Here is a 12,024-nt window from a genome sequence, read left to right on the forward strand (position 1 = left end):
AGTACAGAAGTTCCCTCCGAAATAAACAAAGCTATAAAAGTAGCAGAGGATACCAATAAAGATGTCAAGAAATTGGGAGAAAAACAGGAAAATCTTCATCACAAAATCCTTGATAAACTTCGTGATGTTGGTCCAATGTTGGATCATTTGAATAAATTAACTTATCAAGTTGAAGAATTGGAACAGTACTCTAAATATTTAACAGTCCTTTCAAAAATTGAAGACATCAGGTACTATAACATACTTATTTCTCACACTAATTAGTAGCCATCCTAATTGTTTATAATCTTTGGGATTTCTGAAGTAGAACTCGGTCATTTCATTGGTAGAAATACAAAACCAAAATTACTTATATGAATTTAATCATATTAAAGGACAATAGTTCAGCAATTTCAAAACTAATGAATTAAAATATCAGTAAAATATAGTTTGTACTTTAAGACAAACATCTAAAATATGAAATTTTAAATAATTAACACAATTATCACTAGGTAATTCAATTTCTTGTTTTATTTTATTGTATATTTGATACTTTATGTCAAAAAAACATTGTATTAATTTTTGTTTCAGCCATCAATTGCAAGCAGCTTTAATTACCCAGACCTCTCAACCAGCTTTAAGTAATTTTACTGATCTGATATTATTATATAAAAGTATTCAAACATCAAAATGTAGCAGATTACTGAAATTTGTAGAAGATACAGTTATATTCTGGAATAATATTATCAAATCTAGAATAGCTCGGTATGAACCTAGATTATCATTTTCTCTTTTACTCAGTGCATTTTAAACACTGATTCAGTCAATTTAAGATTTTCTATTAATCAGATCATGCCAAAATTGCAAGATGAAAGCAAATAGACAAATGTATGAAGACATTTTGTTATTTAACACTTGATAAAGACTTGAAACTTTTGAACTTTCTAATAAAGATATTCTCAATTTGATTTCATTTGTACTCTAGAGAATTGAAAAAGTAAAAATTAATTGCATTTGCATTGAAAATTTAAATTAAAAAAATTTCATCAATGTTTAATTTAGATTCATTTTCATTGAATGCATTTGCTTGAAGTTTGAAATGAAATTTCCTCCCTGTGTATATCAATAAAATTTAATTTGAATTAAATGCGTTTGCAATATTTTGAATTTTTTTTATTTCCAGTGAATTTGAAGAGGTATTAAAGTCAATGAGATGGCCTGTGGTTACATCAACAATCCAAACACCAACACCACCCAATATAGGTGATATCAAAAAACGAATGGAGATCATGTTTAAACAGATGCTTCATTTACAACTTCCATATCCTTTTCAAAATCATAATTATCAATATTTGGTATTTGAGTATCATTGAATTCAGGGGAGACTTATCTACTTTACTACCTTTACACATGCTATCTTTTATAAATGTATATAAGTGCAACTTCTAATGAATTAAGGTCATTAAGGTGTAGAGACTACATTGAATAACAATAAGCACAATATTTTGATATGCTATTGATTGTATGGTCAATCCATTGATCCCAACCATGCCCGTGTTGTTTTAGGAACTCCAGGCATAAAACGTGACGCTAAGTCATAAGTTACTTTAGAAACCGTGGTTAACACCAACAGTTTTGGAGAAAAAAATGTTCACGGCACACTTTGAAAAAAAGATCAGAACATTCCAATTGTTATATCCTTAACTCACTCCAACTGAAAAAATCAGTCCAGATAAAACTATTAAAAATCCAGAATTGAGGAAAATTGTAGAATTACCTCCCTTGGCCTACCCCATGCAGTTGATGTTGTTACCATTGAGGAAAAGATTCAGATTTCATTTCTATGGCAACAAACAAACCAACAGTTTAGACAAGGTTAGATAACTTATATTATATCAAATATATTTAGATCTCAGTATATTATTTTTATATTTAGACCATGCTTGGTCATAAGGTCAATTTTTCGTAGACTGTAGGAGTCACTTTCTATATTCTCCACCACACATGTTCTACAATCTATGCTAGAATAGATGGGTTTCTCTGCACTTTCTATGGTATAAGATCTTAATTAAAAGTAAATTATGTTTTATTTTGTAATTTTTCTAGCCTGAATGGTATTTTACCCAAGTTTTAACCTGGATTAGAGATCATGAGGAATTTCTTGATAAAAACATTCAACCTTTAATAAAAGAACAGGACAGTCAACTTAATGTTAAGGTAAATTATGTCTTTGAACTATGTGAACAAATTTAAACTTAAAACCCTCTTTATACAAATCTTTCATTGCTGGTAAGTAAGAATTGGGATGCTTCCTGATGACCAAAGAGAACTTCTGAAAATTTAAAACTTGCTTTACCTCCTTGTTACTATCCTAATGTCTTTTCTCAGAACAGATAAGATAAGTATTATCCTATGTAATTTCCAGGTAGAGTTTATGAGAGGATTAGTACAGTTAGTAATGGAGAAGATATTACATGATGTACCAGAATTATTATACGATGATCATCAAATATCTCATATGATAGATGAAGCCTTGATGTTTGATAAAGAGTTAAGATTGACCTATAGCTACCCTTATGATGAACCTGGTTGTCTACATGTTTTAGTCAATGGGGATGTTTTTAAAAAATGGTTGGTCATTGAAAAAAAATGTAAGTTAAATATTTTGAGGATTCCATCTTCTCGGTGGTTTTGGCAATTAAAAAATTCATGACTAGATTATGACGTCACTATCACTAATGGAATGGTTGAGGATTTTAGAATAACAGGATTCACTTGCGACTAGAAAACCTCTTTACAATCCCTTAAAATCAAGTTACAAACTGAAAATAAAAGTAGTCTCTTGTTGGAATTGTCCAAGAATGTGAAGAAGTCAACTATATTAACCTGTCTTTGAATGATTTTATGATATTTAATAATAAGATTTAACAGACATTTTGAAGCAGAGAGCATGTATAACAACACAACAAGAATATATCACTGCGTGATTCACTTCTTTAATAAAAAAGCACATAACAGAATGATCAGATTATTTAGTCAGGTATAAAATGTGTTGAAATGCTATGTGCAATGTTTATGAAGAAGTGTGATATACTATTATATATTTCTCTGGTTTTTGGTGATGTTTGATAATAGTTGGTTATATACTGTAGTTGCTGTAGAGAAGATAGATGGAATGTTATCATCACCTACAGCCTGGCTATCACAATATAAAGATATAGTAGATATTGAAGAATTAAAGGTACCAGAATGTGCTGAAAGTTTCATGACTTTACTATTAACTATCACAGGTAAATCTTATCGTTACAGGCACTCAAAATAAATTCACTCCAAAATTCCAAATAAGCTATTTAGTAGATGAAAAGCAGCAGGTTTATTTGATCATGAAAGTTTTGGAAGAATGGAAGATCATGATTACACTTGTTGGATCTACATATAGCATTTGACAACTTAAAGTCTGGTCATTGTCAAGCAGATATTTAGAGGAATTCCTTGTAATTTTGAATGAAATTTAAATTTTCAGATCGATATAAGCCTCTTCCCACCCCAACAAGTCAGTTGAAATTTTTAAAACTACAGCTAGAATTATTAGAAGAATTCCGAGTTCGTGTGGTACAGATCATGAAAGGATATACACATAGCCCTGTTGGTGAAGAATTTACAGCAATATTAAATGGTGTTCATTATGTCATAGAGGTGCTCCGAGAGTGGAGTGAATTAGTGGTAAGTTATTTGTGGACTTAAAACCTCTTTAATTATCTCCCTTTAGCCTTAAATATTTCTGCAGCTTTTGGTTCCTCTAAACCTTGGAAATGTATCAGCCAGTCATATCCAAAACTTTTATGATTGAAATTATTTGCTTCAAACTACCATAGTACATGAGGCAGGGAATACTAATATTTCAGAAATCCTGATGCCACTCTGCACTAGACTTGATTGTCAAAGTAAACATAGCTAACAGTTCTCAAAACCTCTCTAATTGATTAGAACTGATGTTTCAGATAAACTATCTTCATTTGGGTAGCTTTATTGAAAATTTAAACCTTTCTAAATTGGACTATCATATTTTTTTGCAGTTTTTTCTGCGTCTTCAGTACTTTCATTTAACGAAGAATTCAGAGTTAGAAGGCACCAAAATGTATCATTATAATCAGAGACTCTCTATATCTTCTGCTACAGATTTAACAGAAGAATTCAAGGTAAAATTTTGGAAATCAATGAACAAATTTCCTTCAATTCATTGGAATAAGTGTGTGAGGGACATTTGTAAGATTCCATGCAGATTTTTTTGGTTCCTGTAATTTCGTAATAACTTGACTAGATAATGATATTTTTGTTGCAAATACAATTCAAGCCAAGTTGGTGTCTGCACTAATTTTTTTGCCAGGGTAAGAAATGGTGCGCATGCTATTTACAATTAAACAGTATTCTCACTACATCACTTGTCATCTGTTAATTACAGGAATTTAACAATGTACCAGTGTTTGAAACGACTGTATTTGAAGATGTTATAGAGAAATATGAGAGTTTGAAGAATGAGATGATCAAGAATTGTGTCAATTATATAGCTATGGATATCCAGGCTCATAGTCAACCTTATAGAAAAGACAGGTAAGTCAACCTTTAAGCTATCTTTTGCTATATTTTAGAATAGTATTGATCTATGCATTGGCTCTTTTATTTGTCTTATTCCATACACTTAACAATTGTGTTCAATTTCACCGAATTATAGATATATACTGATAAATCTATTTTTAAGATACTACTTTTTTTTTCTTGAATTAGATAATTGCTGAAAACACGCCCATCTATTGGATGAATTCTAACGACCAGTAATTTGAATCAATGAAACAACAAATTAACATTACCAAGGTGGGGTCTCGAAAGAGAAGTCGATGACTACTTTGTGTTCATGGCTCAAACAAAAATCATGCTTCTTTTCTATTCCAGATGGTTGGCATTACCATCTCAGAAAGAATTACAGACTACTTTAGGACTGTCAGCTTCAGCTTGTGATATGTTCTTAGTTTTGAAACAACATCTAGCCATCATGGATCAACTGTTATCTAAACCATTATTTAATAAATTATGGCAAAGATTGACTGGTAAACTCAATAAATTCTTCATGGATGAGGTAGGAATTATTTTATTTATTGTCAGTCTCTCTAACTTTCAGGTTTCCACAAAGCGGTTTGTCCCTTGCTTGAAACATTTTGAGGTTGTGCCGTTTCTAATAAATGCAGACCTGTTTATTTTCCCTCAGTTTGATCTACCCCATAACAGATGAGTTCTCTGAATTTCAGAATTGTAAATGAGGCAAGATGGACGATGTTTGCTTTCAAATTGTTATTTTGTTATTCATATTTATATACATGTACTATATAACGATAAATGTATATTTTGAAAATTGTTTGTATTTTGTAGGTGATACTGTCAAACCATTTTAATGATGGAGGTGCTACCCAACTACAGTTTGATATGACCAGAAATTTATTTCCCTTATTTGGAGAGTTTACACAGAAACCAGAAAACTACTTCAGAGAGTAAGCATAAATTAAATAATCTTTCCACAAACATGTCCTTTATTGTAGAAAATGTTTTATTATCATTCATCATTAGCGAGCAGGGAAAATAGGAAAGGAAGTCAACGGTGTTAAGCTCCTTCAATATAAACTTTTACCCTTCAATTTTCCAAGATTTATCTATATTAAGTACTTAAAAATAAAACTTGGGACCTTCTTTTGCCTCCATGAATAATATCTACCTGCCTTTCATATTTAATAAATGATTTCTTTATAACTTCAGAGTAAAAGAAGCCTGTATATTGTTGACTTTAAAACCTGGTTCAGCCATTTTATTAAAAGAAGTTTTACAAAATGAAGGAAAGGCGAAGGATCCTAATTCGAAACATACTGATATTAAACAAACATTGGGTGAAATGGGTGTACACAGACTGCCCCCTATGACAGCTGGAAGAATACTGAGTTTACGTGCTGATTTAAATATATCCTGATGTCCTATATATAATACATTGTGATTCCTTGTGTGTGATACGAGAATGCCAGTAGCGAAATGAACCCTTAAAGACAGGTGTGTGCCCATACTTAGTGCATGGGACCCTCAAGAATGGTGTGTGCCTGTAGTACAAGGACCCCCTAAGAGTGAAGTGAAAGAGTAGGGGCTCCTTTAAATGTGTGACAATCCCTAATATTTTTACAATGGGTTCAACCCATTGGGTTGCGTTTGTAAAAGATTAGATCATATGATTATTTTTGATGCTTTAAATCTTTAATTTCAATGTAGCTCATCATTCCAGACATGAGATTAGAAATGTTTGTGCTTGACAAGTCTGTGGCTTTATTGTTGAAATTTACTGTTTGTTATATTGGTGATAAGTACATATGTGTTAATTTAAAAGCCCAAACCTCAGATTTTCAAAGCAAAGAAGAAAATTCATGTCTCATATAAACTGTAATTAAAAGGTGGTGGTCTATTCTGTAACTTAAAAGATTAATGATAGTGTTTATGAAAGTACCGTGGTTGATTCGGCAAGGGTTTATAGAGGTGTCATATGAACATAACCCTTTATACAGCAAGCTGAAATTCTTACCACTTATTCCATTAATTCAAAATTTTAATAAGAATGTACATCCAGGGTCAAATAGTATATTGTTTAAATGATGGGTGGCAAAGTAATACAATAATGCTTTATGTGACAAATACAATGCTCTTTGTAAGGCCTATGCAATGCAAAATTTGACTAAAATTTTAAATGGTTGTATTCAGAGAATATCTGAATTATCAGCAGAAAAAGATTGTGACAGAACACAGCTCGGAACCCGCAACAGTTATAATATTTCTATATCGCTCTACAATTGATGCATTTAACACTATTTTAACAGTGAAATAATTGTTACTGTAAATAATAGAATATATTATATTCAGCTTGCCATGTTTATATGATAACAGAATTATCTTTTATTATCAAATAAACTATTTGAAAATTATTGTAACAAGATTCTTTCCATCTAGTCAATATAATTGTCATTAATTTCAAAGGACTCCTCACTCTAATGCTGCCAAGGGAATATAACTCTTCCATTACGATTATCATTTGTGTCTTATCCTTCTAACAAAAAGTACATTCTAAAGGCATACCTGACATATTGCCCTTTCTAGTAGCGTTGAGAAGGAATTGACAGAAACAGGCTGGGGCTAGGACAATCTGCATCCATATCATAGATTAAGAAAGAAGATAAATTATAACTTGTGTTTTAATATTACACTCTGTTAATAATGAAATAAAATAAAGCCATAATTTATAATATTGGTCAAATTATCTGGAATTTTTTACAGAAATATTTTATTCTACTGCATTTCCCTTGAAAAGAACGAATCTTCCGACCAGCATCAGTGATAGGTTGAGAACAGGGTTGAAAATCCAAAAGTATTATTTCAACCCATGCCAGGATTGAACCCTGGACCTTCAGGCTAGCGAACAAACGTCCTATCACTGACCAACTGAGGCCCTCGATACATATAAGAAATGAAATGAATTTTACGTCCTACTCTTCTGCACCAATGGGGCTAATGAAGACAGGCAATGCCATGCAGTGCGCTATAAGTATACAGATACGAAATATATTAAAAATTATGGCTCATGTGCATTAGTATCCTTTCTCAACAATAATGTCTAGTAATAATAATAATAATAATAATAAATTCTCTGAGAAAATTAAAGAACTACTGTGTAATAAACCTAGTGGAATGTACAATTATTGATCAAGATGAATTAGTGAACTTAATTTGGTGTGATATGTTAGAAGGTCCCCAAGCCAGAAATTCTGTGGACTCGAAGAATTACAGTAATCTGATTGGTTGATGAAGTTCAATTTTTGTCATCGACCAATCAGATGAGCAGAATACAAATCTTCAATTAAGTTAAAAGAAAATTCTCTTAACTAAATAAACCAGAAATTTTGAATTAGAAAATGCATTTTTCTTGTACTTTTCAAATGACATTTTAAGTTCTCACACCTAAGAAAGAAACAAGAACAGTAAACAATTTTTGAAATATTTGAATTAAGAAGTCTTTATGAAAAATTCTAAATTCACAATAACTTATACAATCTTTAAAATATCACTCTAATAGAAATGACATTCAGAATTAAAAACAGACTGTACACGTATAAAACTAGAATAAAAAACAAAGAATACTTGGAGAAAGCCCTGGGTTATGCTAAAATATGAACAAAACATTAAATATTCTTTTTAAATATACCTCTTGACTGTGTCTTGACTCAAAAGAGCTGTGCTGCAGTCTACACGTTTTAATAATGGATTCTTCCGAACATTGGAGACTTAATTTCAACTTTAAACCCAACCTTTCAGATTCTTGGGACTTTTTTCAAACATTTTGACGCCACTGGAACATTTTGACAATCCACCTCACCAACTTGAAGCATGGTCATTTAGAAGACTGAAATATCTGCCTCCCTTACAGCCTCTAATTGACAATTGTCAGCTGGTGTAGAGACGGAAAAATTAGGCTCTATTTTGTGGAGATTTTCCGTACTCCCGACTTGGTCATTAAGGAGCCAAAATAGTCAATATTCAAACTGAATAGGGATCACTCGCTTGCACCCGAGATGCTCAAAAGTAACATCAGTGGCAGTAGTACCCAAGGTTGAGAACCTGGCTGCGTATTCTCCAAATGATCTTAGCGCAAGGATGTCCTAAAGTCTTATCTTCTAACACTGTTTCTAGAATGTCCTAAAGTCTTATCTTCTAACACTGTTTCTAGAATGTCCTAAAGTCTTATCTTCTAACACTGTTTCTAGAATGTCCTAAAGTCTTATCTTCTAACACTGTTTCTAGGATGTCCTAAAGTCTTATCTTCTAACACTGTTTCTAGGATGTCCTAAAGTCTTATCTTCTAACACTGTTTCTAGAATGTCCTAAAGTCTTATCTTCTAACACTGTTTCTAGGATGTCCTAAAGTCTTATCTTCTAACACTGTTTCTAGAATGTCCTAAAGTCTTATCTTCTAACACTGTTTCTAGGATGTCCTAGCGCCAAGATCGTTTCGAGAATACAAGGCCAGGGCTCTGTATCAAAAAATAGAATAAAACCATAACAAAACAGATGTATAACATAAACAGTAAGAAAATAAAAAAATAACAAAATAGCTAATAAACAAAATATAAAAACAAGCATGAGGTTTTAGTTATCAACAAAGCAATAAAGTCAACAATTGAAAAAAGAATAGAAAATGTCATCCAGTATTAACAATTATACAAACTATGTATATTCCTAGAATAATTATGGTCATGGGTCATTGAAAAATGCATCTTGGCAAAAAAAACAAAAAATTCAACAGCCATTAATGCAAGCATTCTGATGTTCGCTTTTTAAAACAGATGTTAAAAAAACTACTCAGAAGTAGTATACCATACAATTGAGTTCTGTTATTAAATTGTCACCTAAGGATTATAACATTGTAACATATTGTATTTTATTTTGATACTATTGTCCGTATATAAATTGAGCAATATAATAACATGCTTCAAAAGCAGTTTGCATTAAAAAGGCAGCCAAATAACAATTACAATAATCAGCATTCTATGCAAGTTATACTTAATATCTTATTTCTGGTAATAACATATCATCAATCATTAACACTATAAAATCACAATCTAGAACAGAATTTGAAGAGTAAAATAACGTCAGGTTCCGTCTTGATATTTACCATCAATTTATATAATTATAATTAATCAATTATAATGCAATTTATTATTGTTTTAAAGAGGTATTATTAAACTAAACAATATTATTTCTTTTTTGAAAGAAAAAGCTCAAAAACTTCAATTAATTAAACAGTGAAAATATATCTCCAACAGACTTAACCTTGTTGAATAACGAAATAAGTTTTACATGATGCAATATCTTGAGAAATGAGATCAATAAAATACTGTAGGGTTAGGGATTAAAGGTGGAATTCAGTTGTCTGGCAGTGTGGCATATAAAAGCTGAAGAAATAATGACAACAGAGCGTAAATTTAAATTAAGATATTTGCTGTACGATCCTTAACCAGTGAACCCTCCACAGGTTCATTTGTCTTTCAATATTTTTTCAACTTTTTCAAATATAATCCTGTGGATCCAAATGAAGTTGAGTTGTTCCCTTACTTCCTAATATGTATTTAAAGCCATTATGACGCTCTATTCTCAACATTTCTTCACTTTTAGCAATATATATTGTAATCTTCAATTTTACATCTTAATTTGTCATCGAAGACATTCAAAATATACTAAATTGTCAGAACACTGAACCCTGCCTTTATTCTTTGACTAGAAAATACTTCACTTAGGCCTAATAACCACATGGCAGGTACGTTAATAATAGCAGCCTAGAACACAGACTGCTGAAATAACATCGTATTATTGCACAATCAAGCCAGAACACAAATTTAATGTTAATATGCTATTTTGGTGTGATTTCTGCATAAACAAGAATGCCTAATTCACATTCTTGTAAAAATGATCTATATATTGAAAAAAAAAAACCATATCGTGTCAACCAAAATTGGCTTTCTAAAAAGATTCTAAAAAGAGAAGATTTTTTTCTGTGTATATCTGAATTGGCTTACTGAAAAAAGCACTATGTTCTAAAAAGTAGTAAGAAAAGATAATTTATCAGTGTCTATGGAATTTGCTTACTGAAAACAAAAGCACTATGTTTTATACAATAGTAAAATAGATTAAATGGTAAAAAGGTAAATTAGGTAAAACAGATCTATATACAATTAATAATCACTTATAAAATAAAAACTTAACAATGGTTTTCAGAAATAAAAACTAATATACAAATACATACATTTATAATTCTGTATTATATTTTGCATTAAGATAAATCTATGTTTTAGGGTGCCATTTCTCAAAAACTTTTACCAATTACCATGGTAACAATTTTTGAGATCTGACCCACTGATCCCCTTAACCAAGTGTGCACAAATCTTTTGGAAGAAAAATAGGATTTCTGCTATATCTTTTAAAACACTATTCTGAATATATATCCAATGTGATCTTTTGCAATTTCTAATCGTTAGTATAATGGAATGGTAATAATCTGCAAAGGGAGGCAGTCCTCTAAACATTTGCTCTAGTCTAGTGGCAGAACCTATTAATATGCCAGGCTGAGTTTTAAATGGATTCTAATTTCTATTTTTTTTTAAGTGTATCAGGGACACTGATAGCACAATTTCAATTTTCAATCAGACTTCTGTGGTTCCTTCAATTCTCAACAGTGTTTGATGACATCACTAATCGCAAAATATGCTTTGACACATATTAGTGACAATATCAAACAATTATAAATGCAAACGTTTAGAAGACTATATCCCTTTCAGTGAATCTAAAGAATGAATGATCTATACCCATTTGTTTCAATATATTTTGTACAAGTAAAGCTCTACTGTGATATATAAACTGTCTGTTATTATATAGCTAGCTAGTGTTTACTTTAAGTTCAAAACAAACTACTGTCTTTGTTATTTTGTTGGAAAATCAAATTGCTGATTACGTTTATGTGCATTGGAATATCAGCTTCGAAATTGTAGTCTAGAATGAATTTGCACTAATGAAGTTCAGTTTTAGTACTGTGTGTGTTCTGAAGCATATATTCAAATACGCTAAAAAAAATCATTAAAGTTTGATTTACCGACAAAGTAAGGAGACAGTAGATTAGTAGAATCCACATTCTTTAGTTACATATAACTCTAATCTGGTCCCTCCCATGGTGCTACGACGTTAGTTTTACTTGGTACTGTTAAAGCTAAACATGTTGTTCCCTCTGATTTGCCATCACTGAGATTGACTGATACATGTTTGGGTACCTCTAATTTACTGCGTCTAGGACTGTCGATTCTTGCTGATAATGCCGAGGTTGTTCTGTGAGACATTGCGGGAGATTCACTGAAATAAAACAAAAGTAAGTACATTCAAAAGATGCCATTTACAACAAAATTTCTGTTTTTTGTACATTTC

At 31.2% G+C, this 12,024-nt stretch overlaps 1 protein-coding gene across 1 annotated transcript; it reads left to right on the forward strand.

The window, feature by feature from the left end:
* Positions 1 to 6,385, forward strand: LOTGIDRAFT_212244 (hypothetical protein). Its single transcript, XM_009047273.1, has 13 exons — positions 1 to 230; positions 571 to 744; positions 1,163 to 1,342; positions 1,740 to 1,854; positions 2,086 to 2,196; positions 2,405 to 2,630; positions 3,132 to 3,269; positions 3,503 to 3,706; positions 3,967 to 4,065; positions 4,461 to 4,590; positions 4,930 to 5,113; positions 5,404 to 5,522; positions 5,785 to 6,385. The coding sequence occupies exons 1-13, from the start codon at positions 136 to 138 to the stop codon at positions 5,990 to 5,992; spliced, it is 1,983 nt and encodes a 660-aa protein (XP_009045521.1). The 5' UTR covers positions 1 to 135; the 3' UTR covers positions 5,993 to 6,385.
* Positions 6,386 to 12,024: the final 5,639 nt, after the last annotated feature.

This window comes from Lottia gigantea, assembly GCF_000327385.1.
Source record: "Lottia gigantea unplaced genomic scaffold LOTGIsca_11, whole genome shotgun sequence".
NCBI classification, from domain to species: Eukaryota; Metazoa; Mollusca; class Gastropoda; family Lottiidae; genus Lottia; species Lottia gigantea.